Source organism: Nuphar pumila, chromosome 8, assembly GCF_984573655.1.
Source record: "Nuphar pumila chromosome 8, dmNupPumi1.hap1.1, whole genome shotgun sequence".
NCBI lineage: Eukaryota > Viridiplantae > Streptophyta > Magnoliopsida > Nymphaeales > Nymphaeaceae > Nuphar > Nuphar pumila.
Window position 1 is genome coordinate 126,556,741 of NC_143256.1, and position 25,947 is coordinate 126,582,687.

General features: G+C 37.5%; 1 protein-coding gene across 6 annotated transcripts; it reads left to right on the forward strand.

Moving 5' to 3' along the window:
* The first annotated feature begins 4,991 nt into the window (after positions 1-4,991).
* Positions 4,992-17,531, forward strand: LOC149830676 (AUGMIN subunit 2-like). 6 transcript variants are annotated; one of them, XM_090016688.1, is made up of 9 exons: positions 5,015-5,062; positions 5,245-5,506; positions 7,978-8,128; positions 8,317-8,448; positions 11,564-11,668; positions 13,255-13,347; positions 13,567-13,635; positions 14,733-14,846; positions 17,028-17,531. In XM_090016688.1, exons 2-9 carry the CDS (start codon positions 5,391-5,393, stop codon positions 17,343-17,345), a joined length of 1,098 nt encoding a protein of 365 aa, XP_089872814.1. In that variant the 5' UTR covers positions 5,015-5,062; positions 5,245-5,390; the 3' UTR covers positions 17,346-17,531. The 6 variants fall into 6 exon arrangements, with proteins under 6 accessions (XP_089872817.1, XP_089872814.1, XP_089872813.1 ...); XM_090016687.1 differs by having other exon boundaries at positions 5,020-5,162; XM_090016689.1 differs by having other exon boundaries at positions 5,020-5,162; positions 13,258-13,347; positions 17,028-17,530.
* The last annotated feature ends 8,416 nt before the right edge of the window (positions 17,532-25,947 follow it).

Consider the following 25,947-nt stretch of genomic DNA (forward strand, 5'->3'; position numbering starts at 1 on the left):
TGATAATGTACTCCAAGCCGTCCATCACAGAGATGGGTGGTCATTAGCATCGTGCTTGAGTCTGTCATCAACCATAATATCGTCTTCATGTCAAAATAATGGCTGCTGTCATCCCACAACTAGTTGGATGGGCCGGGCGCACCCGGGTCCAGCAGAAGCTGTAACGCTAAAAAAATTTAGACCTTAATTATACTCAATTTTTTTTATAAGAAAAACACAGTGGAAACAATATTTTGTTTTTTGGGTAAAAATTTTAGGCCAGCTACAGAAATTCAATTCAAAATCATTCATCCATAATTCATTTATTAAATAAATATATTGTTTACAAAACAATTCTAAATAAAATTAAATAATCAGATAATATCCCAAAAACATAAAAACAATAGTTTTTGGCGCCGCTCTCAACATACCACAATCACTCAAGTATAATAAACAAGGGTCGAACTTCAATGAGTCTAGTATTCACACTAACAATGCATGTTACAAGTGCACCAATAATTCCTAATCATATCTTTTCAAAGATATGAAAAGTAATCCAATAACATGATACCATTCAACAACAACAACTACGCCTTCATCCCAAAACAATTGAGGTCGGCGATATGAACCAACAAAAAAAATCATTCTGGGTCTTCCACATGAATCCTTCTCCTCCAATCATTTATATCCAATGCCATGTCCTAGGTAAGGTTCAAAGCATTCATATCCTTTCCTATCATCTCCATCCAAGTCTTCCTAGGCCTACCCCGACCTCTTTTAACTAATATATTTTTTTATTTCTCCATCCTTCTAACTGGAGCATCATTAGGCCTTCGCCGAATATGTCTAAACCACCCTAAATGATTCTCTTTCATCTTATTTTCAATGGGTGCAACGCCTACCTTCTTATGTATCTTCTCGTTCTGAATCTTATCTTTTATTGTATTTCCACACATCCATCTAAGCATACACATCTTAGCTACACTCATTTTTTGAATAACATGATACCATTAAATGAACAAAATATGATAATTAATTTCATGCATCAATAAAACATATAAATAACCATAATTTAGCATTTACATCATCATGCACATTACATTATAAATTCAACATAAAATAATATGCTTAAGTGTAAATAATTTATTTTTTTATTTATCCTTTTGTTGATACTCACAAGTCAAAACAATCATAACAAAAGATATCGCTCAGAAGTTTATTATGCTATGCATTTTAATAACTTAAGTCACTAGCTGAAACTAAAATTCAAAGGTCTTGTAATAACTGAGAGAAACACTCAAAAGTCAAGCAAAAATATGATGCATCCTTAATTTCTATAGAATAACATGGATCTATCACCTAAGACAAATTGGTAGTCTAGCTCCTAACTTCGAGAACTGAAAACCAACTGAGTTATTGTCACTCAAAGCATAATAACACAAATGTTTTCAGAGATGAGCCTCATACTATTCACCATAGTAGATCATATAAATTTTTATTAGTCCATTTATATTAATTCATTTAGTATGCTCCAATAACTTTAAGCCAGTCGAGCAACAAGCATCCCAATGCTTTTAAATAAGTCAGAGGTTATGCGTGCACATATGTTCTTTTGAATCCCAAGCTCACTCATAAGCAACACCTGTGCTTGCATAATTTTTTAATAAGTGTAGGTATAAAAATAATAATTTATATGCAGCACATTGTTGACTGAGTCATATATATAAATATATATATATATATATAACATGGTACATTTAAATTCTCATAAAATAGGCATGAATATCTATATGACATCATATTTCAAGTTTCTATTAAGTATATATATATATATATACACACACACACACGATGATCTTATACATATACAACATGCGTTTCTTATGTATATGTATCAATTGGGCATGCATATACATTTTGATGTGTACCACTATATATACTCAGCCTAACCCAATGTTCATTCTCAAGAAATTCTTAGGTATATGCACAGTAGCCAAGTTTAGTTCTAGCATGTTTACATGTACTATAACCATGTTCTGTGTATGCACACGGTACAGAGATGCGACCTGTGTATGTATACAACAGTAATTCAGTTATGGTCGATCTATGTGTATACACTAAAGAATAGATGCAATCATAATTTGTGTATGTGCTCATAAGTAAACTCCAGCTATCATCTATGTATGTACATGTACACAACATAATAGTTTAGTATGATCTGTGTATATGCCCAACCAGTAAATTCAGATATCAATTTGTGTATGTGCACAGCAAACTTGCACATCTGGGTTTGTGCATATGCGCATCATACCTATTCAGGTGTGCCTGTGCACAACATGCTTGTTCATTTGTGCACAGCATTCCTGTACTGGTGTGCATGTGTCTGTGCACAACATACCTGTTAAGGTTTGCATGCATTTGTGCACAACAAATAGGTTTAAAGTTTTAACTTGTGCATATGCACGGTAGTGAGATTCAAATATAATCTATGTATGTGCACAACTCAGGTAAAATATATGTATGTACTTGTTCAAGTTTACATGCATCTGTACACAATAAATAGATTTCAAGTTATCAAATATAATCTATGTAGTGAGATTCAGGTAAAATATATGTATGTGCATAACAGTGAGTTTCAGATATAATCCATGTACGTGCACTCAGACATAATCTATAATCTATAATCTATGTATGTGCACATTTGTTGTGGTTTATCAATGCACAACATGCTTGTCTATATGGGGCTCACATCAGGCTGGTTTATTAGTACACTGTAGGTTGGTTTATTAGCACACAAGTTAAAAAATTTGACACACATATATATATATACCCAACCATATCCTCCTGTATATGTGTACAGTACATACATACATACAGGAGCTGTATTTCTAATACAAAGATCCAACAAACATTTAAATCTACAAAATACATTTACCAATGCATATAAGTATGCAGATTCACGACACCCATGAACCTGAACATTTATAAGCCTATTTCCACCCACATGAATAGGCTTATTCAAAAAAATATGTATGGACCAACAGATACATGTACACCCACACACAATGTTAGAAGGAACCTAATTCTATGGATCATTTCGGTGAATCAAATTTGTCTTCAAGTCACCACCAAGCAGAATTTGCAGCTCACTCAGCTGCAGCAATGGAGGTCACAACTAGGGAAGAAGGAAGAAAATAAGAGAAGTAGACTAAGGGGTGGCGTGGGATCTAGAGAGAGATTGAGATATATAGATAGAGTCCCACTTATAAGGTGGTTGACTCAAGTCCAAGGAAATATTGGAAACTTTTTCGTTGGCTGTGATTCTTTTAAAGTCTAGTTTCTAAGTTGATATTTCTCCCATAATCGTGTAAGAGGGAGGAGCAATGCTAACTTTTCCTTTTTTTTATTTATTTATTTAGAAACCTTTCCTACCATACTCTTTCCCTAACACGTAGGAGAGGGAGAGACATCTTACATTACATGTTTTGCTTGTCATTTAGGTTAGTTTGAAAACCCCTTCCAAAAAAATCTCTACTATTACTTGTATAGTATCTATTTTGATAACTTTAATTAATTAGGATTTCCATTCCCAAGTGTGTTTACCTTAGGAAATCCTAGTTCATTTGAATTAGTTAACTTAATTGGAATATTTATTGGACATGCCAAGTTGGTGGGAACGTCCCACCCAACTTGGGTTGGTGGGTTGGTTTGACAAAAAGTTGGATCGACCTCATTTTGGATCGAGTACCAAAGAGTCATCCCATATAGGGGCATCCCACTCTATGGATTGAATTACCCGAGATCCATATTAAATATGGATTTGGATCTAGCTATGTTTCAAACTCAAATTGGCCTTTAGTTTAGATCCAATCTCCAATTAAATCGGCCCCAAATTCAAACTGAGATTCGATTAGCTCAAAAAGGTTCAATTAACACCAAATAAATTATAATTCAATTGCATACTAAAATTTAAATTTTGAAGCTAATTAAATCCTCAATTCACATCGGAATTTAATTTAACTCGAAATTCATCCTCAACTAAATGACCTTAAAATTATAAATTAAAATAAAAACTAATATGCGACATGAAATTTTATTCATATTTAGGAAAAATTATAAAAAAATGTATAGATATTACAGAAAGGGTGCACTCGGGCCCACCAGACATGCAGTAAGGGGGGACTGCGGGTCAGTTCTAAAGACGTGGACCCGAATCATGAATAAGAGCTGACACGGATCCACCAGACATGCAGTAGGAGAGACTGCAGGTTTGATCCAAGGACGTGGACTCGGATCGTGCCACGGAGCTGACCCAGATCCATCAGACACGCAATAGGAGAGACTGCATGTCGAATCCAAAGGCATGGACCTGGATCGTAGAGTGGAGTTGACTCGAATTCACCAGACACGGGGAGACTGCGGGTCAGGCCTAAAGACGCGTGGCAAGATTGCACGGACCTGGGCAGAGCAGTCCAAAGACACATGGTGGGATTTTATGGACTCGGATCTGGGAGCAAAGCGGTTCGAGATCCAAAAATGTGTGAAGGAATTGCACAGACGCGAATCCTGGAGCAGAGGTAGTCCGAGATCTGAAGATGCATAGCAGGATTGCGAGGACCCGAATCCCGGAGCGAAGCAGCCCGAGATCCATAAGCGAACATTTTGGTAAAGATAAAAAAAGATAGTTAAAAATCAAGACACAAATATCAGAATTTTATCTTTTAAATTAGTACAATGAGATTTTATTACGACAAGTACATTTTTATTGAATATTCTTATGAACTTTTTACTTATTTTTATATTTTTATTTTATATGTATACGAAAAATTTCAAATGTACTTATTTTTGCGTAGGTTTATCTGTTGGGCTGAGATTTTCAGAAAAATCAGGAATAATTGAGTAATTGACATATCACCAGTGGGATTATCGAAATAATGAAGAGCAATAAGGTAATTTCAGTTTAAAAATTGACGTAATCCTCCTCGGCCCTTCTTCTTCTTCCCCCCCTCTCTCTCTCACCTTCTTCCTCCTTCGGCCGCCTCCGGCACCGCGTTCGGCGAGGGGCGGAACTCGACGGAGTCCGGTGAGTTCCTCTTACCCCTCCTTTCTCTCTCTCTCTCTCTCTCTCTCTCTCTCTCTTTTCCGGTGAGTTCCTTGCGAGGGGCGGAAATCGACGGAGTCCGGTAAGTTCCTCTTACCCCCTTTTTTTTTCTTTCTTTTCTATCTCTCCTCTTTTTTTTTTCGATGAGTTCCGCCGGTTCGCAGGGGGTTTTCCGACCGTCTGAGAATCGCCTTCCACCCCCTTACACCACCGGCTGCCCCTGGTGGACGGGGATGAGGTGGGAGGTGGTTCTTCCGCCCTCTACTTTCCTGTTTCTTTTTTTCGATGGACGGCTCAGGGGACCAGCGAGATGAAGCCGGAGACACATTCTCTTTTTTTTTTCCGGCAGTTTCCACCGCAGCTTCCGTTTTCCGGCAGAAAGAGCATGGCCGCCGGACCCATTTGGCTCCTTCTCTTCCCCCCTCTGTACGTTTCATTTTCTGCACGCTATGCGCCCTTTCATTTTATGACTTTTGGATTTCCAATGTCATTATGGCCACATTGAATCCAATACCCAGATCCAACAGAATGGAACAATGAACGCTCATTGATTTGTTCGTTCGATTGAATGTTTGGTCGAGCAATTTAGAAGCGAATGTTGGAAATGCTTTGAATGGATGGGTTTCGGAACTTGAGGATCATGACGCTGTGTTTGATCGAATGCCAGATTATTAGGACTGTTGAAAATGGCCTTTGTTTGCGTTTTTGAAGTGATCGTAGTTGCTACTATTTGAAATTTGCTGCTGGATTCATTGCAAGGTGTTGTATGCGTTGCTTTATAATCTTTCTCAACACTGGGCCAATCGAGATGAATTGCATTGCATCCCCTGATTTCATCGATCAACGGAGTTTCTTATCCCATCTCTCTACGGTTAATGCAATTCGTAAAGTCGCCCTGAGGTTCTGATTATTGTCTTGTTCCCTGTCTCTACAGGGTTGCTGCTTGCTATTGTGGTTATTTGCATGGATATAGTGCTAGTCTTGTCTTTTTCCTTTTTTTAGATGAAGCCTAGTGATTTTGATGAAAACTATGACGACATGCAAGCTTTGGCAAAAATGCAGATAGCTATACTTAATTCTTCGTTACTTCTCCTCTTTGTCCCATGTTGACATGGTGTTTCTTACTCTCTTACAAGCCTGTAGGATGGTAGAAGTGCTGGTGGGATATTCTTCATAACATCTCTTTGTCCCATGTTTCCTTTTACATAGCCTTTCTTTGACTCGTATCTGATATTGGATTGAAACCATAGAGATGCATGGCAGTGAAATAATTCCTTAAGCAAAGGAATTTCATGACAATTTGAGCCCCATCCTTGATGATCGGGATGCCTCCTTTTGGTTTACACTCTACTTTCTTGAGCGATTCCTCCATCATTGTTCTCAAATGCATTTAGCCTCTAGGTTCTATCTCTCTCTTTCTTCTCTATTTCTCTGGCTCTAAGGAACGAGACCTATATCATATCATGGAACCCAGAGTGACTTTGACACCCTAAAAAGTTACATCCGTTCACTTTTTGAGAAACTAATAGAATTGTGACCTCATTTCTCACTTTTCAGTGTTTTGCCCAAACTAGTGAAATGCGAGCTCTACAAAATTTTCCATTGCCAAAATCTCACCTAGGATATGGGTGTTATGATGTATTCACTTATATAGAAAAGTGAGATAATGTAGGAAATTTGTCATCATTTACAATGTAAATTTCCAACTTATCTCGCATTTCAAGATAAATGGCTGCAACCAAACAATTTGGGCATGTTTGTTTAACCTTTCTTCCCCTAATCCATCCGTTGAAAGTTTCTTGATTTTTTTCCCTCACTATGTACAACATAGGGATGCAAATGAGTCAAATCTGGAACAACTAAATGCATGAGGGAGTATCAGATCAGATCTAGAGCAACTAAAATTTGCAAAACCTCCATCTTGGATCTGACCCCATTTGCATCTCTAGTACTAGGGATCAAGGGTTTGAAATCTAGTGTTTGAATCATTTCGGGTCTTGACATGGGGTTCCACACCACATCAATTGTTGTTGAAAATAAATAAACATACAACATAAAATTCAATGCAATTACATGTCAACTCACACTGGATTCTTCAAACCCCTACATGGTATGAAGAGGATCAACCATGTGGATTAGGGAATCATACTTTTTTATCTTTTTAAATTGAATCTCCCAAAAATATCTAGTCTTGCTTATCTACATCATTTGAAAGGTTAAATTAAACAAAATACATAAAAAAAACTTGATTTTCACTCTTAAGTCTCAACACACATCGTGATATATCGCAATATCAAATTTTTTTGGCCTATTCTTTTCAAAATTTGTAGGTATTAGTTTGGGTGGTGATATATCATGTTATATAGGTTATATATAGCTGATATTGTTTCTATGGTTCACGCCACATAAGTATGCCCCATGCCACTTCAAATCCTCGGATTTAAATTCCAAGAGTCAACATTCCGAAGGCCCAACATTGGTGCAAGAGATTCAAACACATCCCAAATTCCCAATGCTCCATACAACACCATCATGTGTTTAAAATTTGAATAGCCGCAACACTACCACCTTTTTCTACGAGGGTCCATTTGGTTTGGGACCCAAGTCCTATTCTGGCTTTCTACTGCAAGAATCAAACATCGTTTCCAATTTCCAAACAGGTGACAAATCAACGCCATCTTCCTTCCCAATTCCCTGCAACCACCAAATGTCTCTCTCGCCCTCTCTCTCTTAGCTATCGAATAGGGGCGAGGGAGAATGAGGAAAAGGGGAAATTGGTGATGATTAAGCACGAAATTTGTACGTGCCTTCTTTTAATCATCACGATCAATCAGCAGTTCGTTCATTTTTTCAATTCTATGATCTCAATTGTTGCCAAACACGTCTCATGAGTTCAGGGTTCACCAAGTTTGGGGGTTTAGTGCTTCTGTGATGGCAATGGCTGGAGACACGACGTGGGTCGGAAAGAAGCCCCCTCGACGTCTGGGAGGCATGGTCGATGCTTTATCCCTCGCCTCCGATCTCGGATTCCCGATCCCTTTGGTGCAGGTAACCCTTCTCTCCTCTCCCCATGAATCTCTTTTGGTTATCCATAGCTGGATTTGTTCATTTCTTGAGATTTTACTTCTCATTAGAAAACATATTTGGCAGCCATTATTCAAACATTTTTGCACTATCTACATTTTAAGCTTATCATTACCAAAATATTTTATTTGTGGTTTATGATATTGAAGCAGGAAGACAACCAAAGTGTCTCTAATGCATCAAAAATCAATGACAAGAGTGATGATTTGGTAAAAGTGCTAAGAGAGCTTACCTCTGTGCAGCGAAATTTGGCTAATCTTCAAGTGGAACTTCAAGGCCGCAAAGTAAGTTACTCTGGTTTCTTGTAATATTTGGGTTCATTTAGCTACTTTTGAGTGGGCATGTTGTTGAGTAAGTGCTAGCAGGCCACAGGTAGCCCAGCCCATACATACCGAGTTTGTATCCATTTTTACCCTCTTTTGTATTATTTCACTTATAGCAGATAGTTTAGTACATGAATAAAATCTAACTTTTAGTAGGTATGAGACCGGACAAGTTGGTGTATTTTAAAACTGGTTTGGAAATTTATGCTAGTTTCTCAAAACTTGTTAAAGAAAGTTGGCACACTAGCACACATTATAAGCAATGGGAGGGAGCATAACAAGAGAAAATTAACCTTCCTGTTGTGTTCGAAAGAGAAGCCTCTGTGGACAATGTGCTGCCACGTGCAAAGGCTCACAATTTTTTCCCAAAGTGTCCTTTAATCGTTTTGTCATTCTCCAAAACACCACAGGCACATTCATCATGACAATGTAAACTTTCTCTGATTCTCGTGGCTGCCATCTTCTCGCTGCTTTTAGATTACTGCTGAACATTTAAATAAATATTAATGTTATGTTTTATCTTATGACTTATCCCATATTCACATCATACAAAGGGTGGTCCAACTTGGTAAATGTAACTTTTGACCACCAGATTGTGTGGCAGTTTGTCATTGTATCTCTTGGGGTCGGAAAAGGAAGGAAAAAACAGCTGTTCATTTCAACATGATTATATTGCTTATTAACTATGTCACATGGGTGCGGGGACGCGGCACTTTAAAAAACCTTGGGTGCGGGAGGGCAAAAAGATAAAAAATTATATATACCCAAAAACAGAGGTCGAGTGAGAGAGAGAGAGAGAAGAGAGAGAGAGAGAGAGAGAGAGAGAGAGAGAGAGAGAGAGAGAGAGTACCTGAGGAGAGGTCGGAAGTCGTCGGCGTCGTCAGCGGTGGCGGTGGCTTTAGGAGAAAAACTCGGGCAGGAGGAAAATTAGGGCAAAAAAAAATTGCCCTAATCCTCCTCCCCTAAGCCCTTTTCATCGTGCATTTTTTTGTCCAAAAATTGGACACAAATGACCCTGGGTGCGTTGATCGCGCCGGGTGCCGCACCTGCATGCGCACCCGCGTTGCTTCGCATCGACGCGGGTGCGGCACCCGGTTTGCCGAGTCCTTGTGACATAGCTTATTAAATAATGCTTTGGTCCTATCTCCTTCACTTTCACTATAAGAACATGAAGGAGATTGTTTGAGCTAATGGATCAAAGGCAATAAGAACTATCAATCTGAACCATGGTATAAAAATGGCCTGATACTTGGTCTCATAAGCAATTTGACAAACTGCACACACACACGCCCGTGCACAGACACACACACATCAACATGGAAAAATAAATAAAGAAAAAATTGTTCCTTTTTTCAATTCTTTTGGTATTGACTATTGAATTAATGCACTTGTTTTGGTGGTGGTTGGAAAACCCAGTGACTTGTGACTCGACTTGTCTGGGCTTGAGTTGCAAACTCATGCAGGTGAACCCAGGGAATCGGGCAGCAAAACCTGGTAAGGCTTGACCAATTCATAATTTAACTGTCACATGGATGCAGATAGGGGTACGAGACATGATGCAGATTCACTTGGTATGATACTGTAATTTTCAAAAAGTAAGATTTTGGGACACGGCCATGTATATATATATATATATATTATATTTATATAAGTACATTTATATATTATACATTAAAATTAAAAAATATATATTTATAGGCATATTTTGATGGTGTTGGATACTGCATTGATTGTGTCATATGTGGCAGATACCGTGTTGACTGTGTCCTATGAGAATAGTATTGTGTCCGTGTCCGAATCCGTGTTGTTGTCTTATCGACACACGATTCGGCCCCTGAGTGGCGTGTCCCTGTGACAGCAATTTGGCCTGAGTCAGTCAGTTAGATTGTGACTTAGCTGAGTCTCACCTGGTTTGGTTGGTTCCTGGGTCCATTGATCCACCAATGGAATGATTTGGGTCCATTCAAGCAAGTCAACAGGTTGACTGATTGGGTTTTACAACACTGGCTTTGATATTGGATACCTTTCCATTACTTTCAAGCTTCTGTATCAATAGGAAGCCTTTCCCTAGTCTCAACTCTACTTGTTGGATCTTCTCGAATTATTCTTTTGTCTTTTCTTTTCCTTTATGGTTTATTGACATTATTTGACTCGTTCACTGTCTTTTGATATTCCTTTTTCATCTCACTTGCTTTAGATTAGGGGTGGCAATCGTGTCGGGTTGGCGGGTCAGCATACCTCAACCCGAACCCGACCCGTTTATTAAACGGGTCGGCTGTGGCAAACACGAACCCGACCCGTTTAATAAACGGGTAACCCGACACGACCCGCCAACCCATTTAATAAATGGGTTGGGTCGGGTAAACGGGTTCTCAGGTTCGCGGGTCGGGTTGGCGGGTCGACGGGTTGGCGGGTTGACCCACCCGCCTAACCCGTTTATTAAACGGGTCAGCGGGTTGGCATACCCCCAACCTGAACCCGACCTGTTTAATAAACGGGTTACGCGGGTCGACCCGTTTATTAAACGGGTTGGCTTAAGCCCAACCCGAACCCGCCTAAGAGGCGGGTTGGCGGGTCGTGTCAGAAATTGCCACCCCTACTTTAGATGTTCATTTAACTTTTTTTTTTAATCATGGATTTTTGTTTGCAATTTTAGTCCTTTCCTAGTTCTGTTTTCTCTAGTTCAGTTTTTACACAAATGATAGGCACCAAAAATACTGTTTTTTTTCGGATTGAATAAATAAACTTAAGAATCATGGGTCACCTTGAGAGCACTGTTCTAAAACTTTTGAGAATCCATTCTTGGATATATCAAAGTAATTTGTTTGTTTTTACACTTCCTAGTTTATGAAGAGAAGTCTGATGTAAGAACATAACATTTTAGCTGGTAATTAGTTCCATAGCCTTAACATTTGAAATGGTTTGTTGCTTTCAGTTTTGCTAGCTTTTAGGCAATTAAGAAGCAACAAGATGTTGAGCTTCATCTCTAGTGAAATGTCAATCACCTTCTTTACCATTTAATAGATATCTTTTAATCATGTTTATGACATTTAAGAACTTTCTCTGTTGATTCCAGGATGATAAAAATTTGGCACATCTTACTCATGTGAGTGAAATGGAGAAGAAGTGTGAGTCCTTGTCAAGGATGACTACAATACTGAAGGATGTTATTCAAAACAAGGTATGTGATGGCTGACGCCCTTGCCCTGCCCATCTTTTTTCTGGTCAGGCTTCACTCTCAATTTAGATTTTACCTATTGAGGTGATCTTTTCACTTTATACTTTTGGAACATCAAGCTTGTAAGTGAGTCTGAATGGTTGGGTCACCTTAGCATAGCAGAATCTCATGATTCACAACTTACTCCATGAATTTTGGATTGTTAAGATCTGGGTTCATTTTCATTCCATCTCCATTTACATACTTCTATTTCATCGTTTGAGAAAAAGACTTCATATCAAGGAAATTTATTTTTGTTAGAAGAGTTTGGAAGTTAGGGTCATGGGTCCAATATTTGGCTTTAAGATTTCAAAACTGACCATCTAATGACAGATATTTTCTGGATCTTGGTGCAAAGTGAAGATCAATTCAATCATCTTCATTTGCCCTGCAAACACATGCAGCAGCATCTTCAAAAACACTGTTATGTTTATTTAATCTTAATCCTTCTTTTGATAATGCTTGCACACTTCTGTCTATATACACTTCAAGTAATGTTGTCCATCTGAAGGTTTTTTTTTCATTAGTAGTCTGTTATGAGGCATGCATCACATGTTTTGTTGGTTGGATCCCAGAAAGACCCATACTTATGATTTAGATCCTTTTCACCACCCACCTCTTTGCTTTCCAAAAAAGCAAAAAAGAAAAGAAAAAGATCCTCTTAACCTGTGAGGAAAATAACACGAAAAGGTTTATACTTGTCGGAAAAGAAAAACAAATGAAACAAAGAGATTAAGATAAAATGAGCAAATTTATTATTTTTTCTCTGTGTTCTTCTAGTGTGTGCTTGAAATATTGTTTCTGATTCTAACATGATTTGGCACGAACTTTGGAGCTTCAAAATCTTAAGAAGAAACAACTAGGCTTTTGATTCAATATAACCAGTTGTAAATAGTTTGGTTGATCCTTGAAGGTGTGACTTCTATGTTTGGGAAACATTTAATGCTTCATCAGGTTTTAGGGGGTCTAAAAGGGCTACAACTGATACTAGTAAGAGCTTTCTGCTAGAGTTGTAAAAGCATGTTGACTTATCTATCGGCCACTGGCTTGTTGATTGCTCAAGTAGTTGAGCCAAGTAGGGGCAGTGTGTAGCTGTGGCTCATACCAAGAGAATAGCATGAAGAAAATGAGAGAAGAAGTGAGGAAGAACTCAACGAAACTCCATTAGTTGCCAAAGAAAAGAATACAATCATAAAAGGGGTCGACCCTCAGAGCCTAGTAATACAATTGCTAAACTGCCCTTATAACTTTGATATAATACAAAAAATGAAAAAATACAGTGTTACCCCTATAAACAATAGTATATACAAGAAGAGGGGTATTACAAAAGGAGTGTTACAGTATTGTACATATTCCAACAATATATTCAAGCGGCTCATCTATTCTATTTCAAGCATCTGTCTGTTATCAGGTTTTCAGTCTTCGGGATATATGCATATACAGCTCAAACAATTGTATTTTTCATTATCTGTAGCTCTTCTGTTAAATATTTGGATGTTTTACTCAAAAAGATCTTTATATACCACTGCGGGGGTCACCCGCATGGCCAGCAGGGCGCTTTGAGGGTGTTGAAATGCAGGCAACGGATCAAACCCCATTGGCGCATGGGTGTATCTGTAGCTTTCAGAGGTGGGCCACGTAAGGTACGGTGGTCGTGGGGCACCACCCAGGGTTTTCCTCGCTTCGGTGAGGGTTCCTCTTCAAAATAAAAAAAGGATCTTTATATGCTGCAGGCTGCAGCTATTGAATTACTGGATAATGTGTGAGGTGTGACATATCTTCTAGGTCATGTTGTGTTTAGGACTGTTTTTCTAGTTACCAAATATTGATAAGATCCCTCTTTTGCTTCTTATGTTTGGAAGGACCGGATCATAGCAAGACTTCAGCAGCCATATTCGCTTGACTGTATTCCAGTTGAGGCAGAATTTCAGGTGACTATGATATCTGGTTTCATTTTTTGTTGATGATGTACCATTTCTATGGATGTGTGCAGTTTAACAGAGTTTCCTTGTTTGCTAGCTTGTCCTTTATGCAATTCATTTTCATTCATTGTGTTACCACACTGTAATGTCAGTGAAATTTATATCTTGTTCAAGGTTATTTTGGTTATGCCAACCAGCCATAGCATAGACATGGTAACTTTTTTGCAGGATGTAGGTTTTTGTCGAGACTAATAGAAGTTTCTTTTGGGGAGACCACTTCAACATTTTTAGGATGTATCAGGTCCTAGATGCTGCATGTGTGCTTATTGCATCATTGCTTATGGTCATTTTCTCCTTTCAAGTTTTGATTGTAGTAATAAAAAGAACGACTATGTTGTCATGCTCAGAATCCTGAAGTCATAGATTTTTTTTTTTGATATTTACACGGAGAAACAGCCTTAAGGAACAGAGACCTTGCCGCACTGGCTTTGCCTGCCGTACTTACGGTAACTGTCCTGGCAGCATAAAACTCCTTGGGCTTACCCCTTGCCCCCAGGGAGTTGCCATGCTTCTACTTGTGCAAGGAGTGACATCCATGGGATTTGAGCCTAGAGTCTAGACCACCTGCCAAGCGGCCTAGGCCCCATCCCATTACGTCAAACCCCTTTGGGGCTGAAGTTGTAGACTTATTAAATCAATCTAAGAAGTTCAAGTATCATCAAATTGGTTCATCTTTCTAACATTGTATCTATGAAATTTATTGGTTTAAATGGATGCTATTGGAAGAACCACTATGTTGTCATGCTCAGAATCCTGAAGTTGTAGACTTATTAAAAAAACCTTAGAAGTTCAAGTATCATCAACTTGGTTCATTTTTCTCAACATTGTATCTATGAAATTTATTGGTTTAAATGGGTGTTATATTGGACTAACAATCGCCCCTAGGGGAGCAGGAGAACAAGAAAAAATACTGTGATGCACACCAAGCATGTTTTCATCTTAACTAAGTAGTGTACATAATTTTGCATTCAATCAGAAGATAAAATAGTGCATGTTCTTAAGTGTAGCTTTTGTACCTATACTAACATTACTCACTTGCAATGTAGAAACAATTTTCAGAGCTCCTCCTGAAGGCTGCTAGTGATTATGGAGCACTTACAGCAGCTGTTGCAGATCTACAGTGGAGTCAAAACTTTAGAGAATCACCTACAGTATGGGGTGTAAGTTTACTTGTGCTTTCCATTGGCATGCCATCTTGCAGTCATCTATTTGTTAGTTCCTTGAGTTGATTTAGTTGGTTTATTTGTTCCAAAGAAATCTAGAGCTTTGTTTTTTACTCTATGTTATCCTTGAAATTTGGAATGAAGAAGTAAATGGCTTGTGAATTGCAAGCCTGATACATGCATGGTATGTAGTTGCTTGCTACTTATTATTTTCTTGGATGATGACTTCGAGAGCTTATCATTTTAAGAATGGGTTATCAAGTCTGATTTGAATTTGAAGTGGCAGCTTTGTATCATTTTACATTTTGATACATCTTATCCTTTTAGTCTTGGTACTATTCAGTAGAGATGTTTTCGGGTTTGTTTTGATGATGATGCTGTATTTACAAGATTTACTTGTAAAGGGCATATAGACCCTAATAGTGGGCGTGGGCATTGGTAGTGTACCATTCTCTATCCTCTGAAGGTTGTCATCAATAATTTGTATCACGTTTGTTCCACATATATACTAAAAAAATTTGTTATTGATCTATGATAAGATTTGAGGAAGACTGACCCACCTGTTTCCCTAGTATACTTTGTCATGAACATCATGATACAGATTACCGTAGGAGCCATGCCAAAGTTTGCCCAACAGAGATGCCTTTTGACCTATGTCACATGGGTATGACCGTACCCGGCAAATTCAAAAAACGTGGGTGCAGGCACACTGCTATATATATAAAGTTATTTATTTATTTATACAAGCAATGTTTTTAATGAAGAAACATAATCTGATATTTTTGGGACATGAGAGGGGGGCAAAGTGAATTTTTTTAAAAGCAAATAAAAAAGAAAGGTGGATTGAGATATTTTTTTTGTTATAAAGGGGAAAGTGGTACTTCATAATCCCCATCCGTACTATCTCTCTCTCTCTCTCCTTCCGCTTCTCCTCCTCTTCCTCTTCCTCTTCCTCTTCTTCATTCCTTCCTCTTTCTCCTCTGCTCCGTTCTTCTCACTCAGCTGACGGTGGGAATGAGGCAAAGGGGGGTTTTGCAACCTTAAAAAAAAAGAATTTGGGTTTCAGGTTAGGTCTCGGCTGGACCCAACCCAACCCAATTGGGACCCAGCACGTATTCATGCCACACCCATTACCCATACATGTGTCCTGTTGTGTCGACACAGATACGTGAGGTCTACAGCCGTATCCCTGTTACATAGCTTTTGACTAATAGATGATCTTGATGACTATTCACCATGGTTCTTGGGTTGCAAGATCACATAATTGGATTGCATTGTCTGCTGTTTGACTTTCACTTTAATAATTTTGTTTTCATAATATTTGTGTCATGTTTTGTTGGCTTTATCAACTTTGTTTACTCCCTTGCTCCCATGTATACACATGCTGCATAATAATCAGATATGCTTGTCTGCAATATCAGAGTAGCGATGCACCAAAGATTGGAGTATTGGTCAAGCATGATTCGCACGCTAATTTAGATGCGCATTGAAGTTAAATATGTTGCCTAGAGTGGTTGTGCTATCATTCTGGTTTTGTGTAAGTTCCAGAGTTACCGGAAGCTTCTTAGTTTTGTTGGAAGTGTGCTTCCCAGAAACTCTCTTCGAAAGCATATCACTTTCGAAACTTGATGGGAATCTCGATTCTCTCATGTTTCGTCCATGCTTCTTTATATGTTTCTCTCGTGCTTCCTTTCATGTTTTTTCAGATGTTCTCACTCTTCCTGCTCATTTCTCATATGCTTTCTCTAAATTTGTTACCATATTTTTTAGATTTTGATAAAAATTTAATTTTTACACAAAATTCATGTCATTTTTATTTTTATTTTTATTTGCTTGCTATTCGATATCATCTTGCTTCCCATTCTATTCTCATACCACTTCTTTTTAGATTTTTGTTTTGCTTTCAAATTGATTTCTTACTTCCCGCTTATAAATTTAAAATGCCTTGTTTCTCGCTTTTGCTTCCCATATCTTTTCCTACTGCTTCTTAGTCTGGCAACCTTGGTAAGTTCTGAAGTTTAGGAAAATATCCTGCAGAAACTTGCTACCACCATAAATCGATTCTGACGTGTATGAAAAAATTTAGCAAATTGTCTCTGGCATATGACTTGTCTTTATATCTAAAATATCTCATTGCTTTAGTAAACAATATGCAACCTAATGGCTAAAGTTCTGCAGGAAATGCTGCGTCCTATCCCTGTTGCTCTTGCGTCTTGCACTCGTTTCTTTGAAGCCATGTCTGCAATGAGGGACTCATTTGCCACACTTCAGAGACTACGTGTGGGACAATCATGTCTGACACCACTTCAGTGGAATGCTACTGGTTTTACCGTGGAGGAACCAAACTCTGATGATGTGGTGATACGAAGCCGAAGAAGGCAAGATGGTGCAGTTGAAGGTAACGGGGAAGAACATAACATAGGGGATCAATGTCAGGTTGATCCCATGAAGCAGAGGAGGTTGTCTTGGCCATGCTCACCAAAACCTGGTGTATGATTTGGTGGCTGATTTCTGTCAGACCCCAACATTCTTAGTGTCTTTTGTACTTTCATCTCCATGTTTGTATTTCAAAGAATTGCTATGATCAATAACAAATGTAATGATATTGTATGTGCATCAAAAAGTTCAGGCCTGGTTTATAATATAATGGCCTCCACCCTAACTCTATCAAGCTGTGGGATATCCTATCGAGAGATTTCGACCTGAGACACCTTTAGTGTAACGCTGCCTTAACCTGGTTTATAAATGGATTGGAGTTTTTATCTTTTTTCGATGAAGAGGTGGAACCCTTGCACCCTTACCGAGAACCAAGTCACTTGATGGTCTCACCCCCTGTGATTGATAAACAGTGAGTGGGGTCACCAACACCCAAGTCCTTGAGAAGCCCACCTGTTGACGCTACCTGCAAACCTGATGGGAGTTGAACCTGGGATGAAGGAGTCAGTACCTTCTCCTCGGGCTGACTGCCACTCGAGCGACCTGGGTGCCCCCCTTTTTTCCTAATCTATTGGGGTCTAGTTTTTCAAAGTGCACGTATGAAAACTTTTCCTCATAAAAGACAAACCATGTGAGTTTCTCATGTTTGTTTCTGCAGTGAGGAAACATAAAACCATTCTGTATGAAAATGGGCCTCTCCATGAAACAAACTGGACTCTGATGGATGGGATTTTATAAATGAAAGAATGATGGTACTGTACGTCAAATTTGATGCATTTTTTAAAAACCTTAAAATTTCAATTAAACATCTGATGTTCAAAACCGTAAATAGGTAACTTGTTAGGACCTTTTTATCCTTCGCACAAGCTAACGTCATGAAGTTCGCGTGATATATCGTTCCACCAGTAGGTTAAGGCAAAAACTCACTTAAATGTATATTTGCAAGTATTTTTTGCGGTCTTCAAGAAGCACAAAAATAAATATGTTATTTATGTGATTCTCACTGTCAATTTTAAAATTACAAATACTATAATAAAATCTCATATTTTATATCAAAGTCGTGGGAACTGTACACACCCCTTTTCTCCTTTTTTTTTAACCATCATTTAAATGTATATTTGCACATTTTTTTAGCTGCCTTCCATTAGGGCACAAATAAAATTATGTGAACTTCCTGGTAACTTTCTCTACCAAACTTGTAGAAAACCCCTGAGAACCACCTTTTTTTTTTCTTACTGTAACCTTCACTTAAATGTATACTCACAATTTTTTTTTTTGCTTTCCTCACGTCAACAAACTATATGCAAAAAATAAGATCTCTGCAAAAATATTTGTGGATAATGACGAATATAATCGTTTTCCTCATATGCGCTTTAAACAAAGGATATATGATTTTAACTTAAATGTTTGGCAACAAAGAGCTGTGATTTTGGTTAATTCCACAAAAAAAGGAGCGAACCGAACCTGCCCTTGGTTTTGGAAAAAAGTTATAAAAGAAAATTAACCCAAGGAATCATCGTGTTCAGTCATCCATCTGATGGGAGAGAGTAAAAAACGCTAATGTAAATATAAAAAAAAACTGAATATGAAAAATAAGTACTTTGCTCGACTGAACTCGTATAAGCTCGTTAGGAAATAAAATATTTTACATGTATTCTTTTGTAATTTTATTTCTTCCAGCCATAAAATGTTGTATTGTTTCTATAAACAAGCCACCCCGAACTTGGCTCATTTAACTTCTGATAATGAGGTTAAACTTGGCCAGATTCCCCACAAGAATGATCCAAACTTGAAGACTTCAAGCTCTTCCCAGCCCTAACGTGCAGCTCCAACATTGTGTGATGAATCGTTAGGCTCACAATGATAGGATCCAAGTTGGTGCAGTCATAGTCTCCACGACTCAGTCAACCATGTCCGGATTCACCAACTGCGTCAGCATGTTATCACATGCAATTGGTTTGGACCTCCAACTGTATCCGATCCAAATTGTCTTGAAAAAAACAACTGTACAACAAGTTTTCGATCCCATCCAGAACCGGATTCATAGTGTGGAGCATGAGACTGAGTCAGGCCCTCAATGAGGTGCGTCCTGCCAAAGAATGGGTTTGGTTACAGATTAGCCATCATCTGATCCATACCTGACTCTTGCGCCCCTCTCCACCGCAGGATATGATGCTCGAGTCCTAGCTGATCCATGGGTCGAAGCTAGTCAAGATCCGGATTTGCCCAGACTCTCCATGACTGCACACTAAAGGGCTCGATGAACCTGAACCGAGTTTACTTATGGTCTTTGGACACAATTTATTGTAGATTTGACCCATCAAGGTCGCATCCTAAGCGGCCCAGGCCTCAGATAGCAGGCTGTCGGGTTCGAGTTACGACGGGCCAGGAAAATGAAACTCCAAATCCGTACCATAAAACCATAAGAATACTGTTCAGAAAATGACTCATAAATAATTTGACACGTTTTCCCAAAAACAACTCCATAAATTTTAAAATCCGTCGGATGACCAATTCCGCACAACGCCAATTTTTTAGGACCTTTTGGTCCAGCAGAATTCCTGAGTTTCGCGCTTCACGCCGCTATGCTCGTCTGATCATCGCAACTCTTTCAAAAATGAATTTTACACGCTAACTGCGAAAATCCGGAATTCCACACAACTTTACATGCAAAAAATGGCCATAAAAATAACAAGAATAAGATTTGCATGATGAACGTGCGCATCTCCACAGTTTCGCAACCCCAAGTGTGAAAGAGTGCCTTTTAAAATACAAACTGAATGCTTATTTCGCCAAGAGTTTCGCGCCATCAATACCATTTTTGCATCTATGATACAAAAATTGCTTTACTGCACATGCAACTTACGCCAAGAGTTTCGTGACGGTGGTTGCGAATGTTAAACGCTTTGATGCGAAAGTCCAACTATTGCGAAACTCAGGTACTTTCTCATGATGTCGAGTTTAAGTGGTGCAAAATTCCTTTATATCGTGCTAATTTCCTTTATATATATATAACGCTTCATTTTTCGCAACAAATTTTTTGTGCAACAAAGGGCCATTTTTGCAGAAGCTAGGGTTTGTCGTGGTCTCTTACCAGTGATCCCCAAATCCATCTTCGTCGAGAAAATTTTTGGCAACTTTTTCAGCAACTATTTTGTTCAATTTGTCTGGTATCTTCAAAGGCTTCTTCATCAATACTTTTTTCCGATGGTCTCATCCACGGTGAGTTTTTTTGGTAAGATTTTATTTTCATGATTTAACTATTTTTTTTAAATACACCATTTTGAGTGTTTTCAAGTTATATTTGCATGTATATTATTCATTAATCCATTGTTTTTGTTGTTTCAAACATTTAAATGTATATTATCCATTATAATAAGTTGTTTTCAATGTTTCTAACATTTGATTTTATATTATCCATTGTAATCCATGGTCTTTACTCAAACATTTGCATGTGAGTGTCAGTTTATCATTTTATTTCCTTGAGCGAATTATGCTTTCATGTACGCTTTGTTTTTCGTGCCTTTGTCGATTTGGAGAGGGTGGTGTATGTTCCCCGTGGAACACAGGGCCGCATGTTCGGGGATCCGAATGAGTGCCACGTTGGCACTCATTCATCAGTTTGGGTGTGTACGAAGGAATATTGCACATCCCAAGATATTCCTCCATACATAACTCCCGAATGAGTGCCAACGTGGCATTCATTCGGACCCCTCGAACATGCGGCCCCGTGTTCGCGGGGGGAACATAACCTGCTCGCGTCGATTTGGGGTTTTTTGTTGCATTGTCAAAAGTTTGAATACTTTTGTAATAAGCTTTGTTTTCTGTGTTGATCTAAGTACCGTGCTTTTTTTATATTCATAGAATTTTCTTAATTTATGCATTATTATAATCTAGCACCAAAGAAGAGGAAAAAACACACAAAAAAAGAAATTAAAAGTTGATGGTACAATCGATAAATTTAAAACTCGTTTGGTTGCAAAAGTTTTTAAACAAAAAGAAGGTACCGATCAACAATATTTTTATTGAATTCAATGTTCAGAATTACCTTATTGAACTTTTTATACCACTAGCGAAAGTCTTGTTTAAGTTCATAAATTGACTTCTTTAATTTGCAAACTAAATGATTCGAGTCATCTGTACTGAAACTAGGAGGTTGTTGCATATATACCTCTTCTTCTAGATCCCTATTCAGGAAAACAGTTTTTACATTCATTTGATGTTGCTCTAAATCAAAATGAGCTACGAGGGCCATGATTATCCTCAACGATTCTTTAGTTGAGACAGGCAAAAAAGTCTCATTATAATCAACGTCTTTCATCTGTATGAAACCTTGTGCAACGAGCTTAACCTTGTACTTCTCTACTTGACCTTTGAAATTTATCTTGGTCTTATAAAACTTACTTATGACTAATAGGTTTTACTCCATCAGGTCGAGGTACAAGATCTCACACTTAGTTCTTTACGATAGAGTCAAATTCTTCTTTCATGACATTGATTCAATGTGTCGATCTTTTACTTTTAATGACTTTTGTAAAGGTGAATGAATCATCATCATTGTCTATGAAATCATTGGGCTCTTGTAAATACACCACATAGTCTAGATGTATAGCAAATTATTTTGTTCTCGTAGACTTCCATACAGGTGCTACAAGTGATTCAAAATGAACCTCTGCATCTTGTTGTTGTTGTATATTATCATCAATGACTTATTATATTTTGGATTGATGTCCATTGATCGAATTTTTCCTAACATTATCAAAATGGACAATGATAGAAAAATTTTGGTCTTTATCCTTCGCAGGTATGTTACTTGAATCCTGCATTTTCTTAAATTTGAAACTTTGAGATGCATCTATCACAATAGAACCATTTTCAAGAAATCTTATTTTATCGGTTTTCACTATATGTGGTGTATGCGATGATCAATAAAACTTAAATTCCTTTGATCTTTCTAAATAACTAATGAAAAATCTACTAGTCATCCTAGGACCAAAGGCTTTTATATGTGGGTTATATAATTTAGCTTCAGTTGGATATCCTCATATGTACATATATGACAAAGAAAGTTTTCTGTTAGTCCATAACTCGTAAGGAGTCTTTTAGACAACCTTCATAGGAACCGTATTTAAAATATGATGATTGTTTTAAGAGCTTCATCCCACAAGGTCAAAGGAAGGTTTGAGTGACTTAACATCACTTGAACCATTTCTTTAAGCGTACAGTTTATTCTTTCAGCTACATCATTTTAGTAAGCACTACCATACATGATATATTAAGGTACAATATCTTTCTTTTTATAAACCGCGCTAATGACCATTTCTTTTGTCATATCTTAGTGAAACGATCATAATATTTGCCACATCTATTAGATCTAACCACTTTAATAACTTCATTAGTTTGTTTCTCTACTTCTTTCTTGAAGTCCTTAAAAACCTGAAAGACTTCTGATTTTTCAAATAATAAGTAGAGATACATGTACCATGAGTAATCGTCTATAAATGTGATAAAATATTTTTCACACGTATAACACGAGAAAAAAAGCTTGCAAACATCTATATGCACGATCTCTAATTTTTTATTATTGCATTTGACATCTTTCTTATATGTGTTAGACTACTTAGCCAATATGCAGTCAACCCATGATTCTGTATCTGTGAAATCAAGGGATCAAAGAATTCCTTCTTTCACAAGTCTTTGGACTCTCTCTTTCGAGATGCGTCCTAACCTTCAATGCCAAAGTATATATGATTGATCCTCTTTTAGGCCACATTTATTGTCAATCATTGTATTCTCAACAGAGTGAGATTTTCAAATTTGGAATTTGGTTTTCAAACAATATAAACTATAACACATATATGAAGAACCTATAGGAATGATTTTTTTTAACAATAATAAACTTGAACTTTTCAAATTTAAAAACAAAACAAAACCACACTTATCAAGTTTTGAAATCAAAATAAGGTTCCAACTACATGATGAAACATAAAATTTATTGACTAAATCCAAAATGAATCCCGACTCCAACACAACTTTGCAGGTCCCAACGTTCTTGACATGCGAACACATCTTATTTCCTGAGAAAATGACTTTTTTTATACTCTGTTGGTTCTCTTTTGTTCAAAAATGTATACAAAGAGTTGACAAAGTGCACTGTGACACCAAAATCAATTCACCAACTATGCAATGAAATATGAATCAAATTGCACTCATGAGAAACACATAAATTATTACCTTTATTCTTGAGTCATTTCTTATACTTTAGAAAGTCTATCTTCTTATGTACCTTCTTCTTGCAGAAGAAATACTTTATTGAATAACCTCCTGCCTCAGATTTAGCTTTCGCCTGAGAGTTTGAACTCTCTCCAGAAGTCTTCTTCTTGAAAGAATATTTCTTTACCTCCGACCTATCTTTTTTCTAATGAGAGGCCATATGTGCACTCAATACTCTCTCACCCTTCAGTCTTTCTTCCTCTTCAACACACTTGGTCAAGGGATCATTAAAAGACCACCCATTATTATGCACATTATAAAAGATTTTGAAGGGTCCGTATTCACTAGGCAATGTGGTTAAAATAAGATGAACCAAGAAGGAGTAGGAAATGGCGATTATGTTATTTAATTGAAATACAATATTTTTCATCTCCAAGATGTGCTATCAAATGTGACTCTCACTGGAATATTTCATAGACACCAACTTGGACATCAATGTACTGGCCCTAGCCTTATTCTAACTGACGAATTGAGCCTTCATGACTCTTAGGAATTTATTCACTGTACTGCAGTGAGGGATGACACATCTAATGTTCTTAGCGACTCGAGATTGCAAAAGCAACAGGCTAAGTCTATTCGAGTGCTCCCACTTCTCAGAGGTAGCCTTCTATTCGGTTGTACTCTACTTTGTAAGAGCGAGAGGTTCATCAATCCTAAATGTCAAATCTAGGTCTATATAACCGAGAGTGAATAATATTATTTCTTTTCAATATGAGAAATTAGATTTGTCTAACATGGGGATGTTACTAGAATCGTCAATGATGAAAGAACCTGATACAATAAGAAACGAAAAGAAAAGACCTTGTAATTGCTCAAACGAGACTCTTGTTGAAAAGGTAAAAACTGAGATCCTTTATTATTTACCTTTTCTAAGATAAACATAATTAGGCCATTATCGTTCCACTTTAATGAAAACAATAATACTTATAGTGATTTCGTCTCTCCAATTCACAGGGAATTGACTTCAATTGATGAAACTAGCAAATCATGTAACCAGAGGCAATTCAGTATTGTACCTTTGGGTACGAACATGTTTCATGGGTTGATATACACATCTACTATTACACTCTGTGTGAATTTAGAACATAATGACCTACATTTGGGTAAAATCATTATTTTATAAAGTCACGCACAATTATAATACTAAATCTTAACACGGTTTAAAGAATCCTCAATCAACACAACTAAGATCATTTTGATGATTGCATGAGTGAGTTAATCAAAATTTTTTACCACAAATATATTTGTATTATAGAGCATGACCATGAACAAATAATAATGCATGTATATTCATTACAAAACATGTATTATATCATCAAAAAATACAAATTCATGCTTCAACTTATATGCACAAATAAATTTTGATGAAAGCACATCATAAATGTCATGAATTTAGTTATAATTCATACTTTAAATATTATGCATAACTTAAATAACATAGAATGCATGTATTAGACATGTATAAGTCATACTTTCTTAATAATAAATGAATATAAAGCATGAAAAAATAACATAAATATACTCTTATGGGTAAAACCTAGGGTTCTTAAGCTGAAACTAGTTTAAAAATGCTCTGAACCGGCCCCGAACTGGTCAACCAAGGGTCTGAACCAGTTTTTGAACAGTCGAAGCGGTTTAAAACATGTACAAAAGCTCATAAACTCCAAAAACTAAATGAGAAAATCCATATTTCTTCATAAATTCAAGAAAACATGGTTTTTACTTTCAGGAATTAGTGAAAAATCAATATGAATCGGTCAAAAATAGCTCTGAACTGGTGTCGAAACTCCCCATATCGATCACAAAACCGATTCAGTTTTAAATGAGTTTAAATAGTACATATACCTTATTTCGGACCTAATCTGATTCAATCCAGATTCAGTTTAATGGATCTTGGATCAGATCCCTCCAATCTAGATCCAAACCCATGTATGATCGGGTCTCAGGTTGGATTCAACATTCCAACCCGATCCGGATCCATGATTTGGTCCAACTAGGATCTGGGTCGAATTTGAATCCATAATGTGATCCATATCTGGACATGGTCCAAATAGGATAAGACTCAGATCCGGATCTCAACCCAATCCATGATGGATCCGAGTTGGATCGAGTCATCGACCTTGTCTGTCCGGATCAAACCCAGAACCCAAATGGGTCCAGGTCTGATCCAGGATCGGGTCTGACCCAGACTCGGAATCCCAAATGGACCCGGATTTGGTCCGAACCCTAGGTTCGTGTCCGGTTCGGTCTTCGGGATCAGGTCCAGACGTCGGGTCCAGGGTATGTGTTTTTGTTAAAAAACAAAAAACATGTTTTGATTTCTGAGAAACCAAAAGGCACCCGACCGTGTCGGTTAACATCGACCTTCCCCCGTTTCTGTAAACAACTG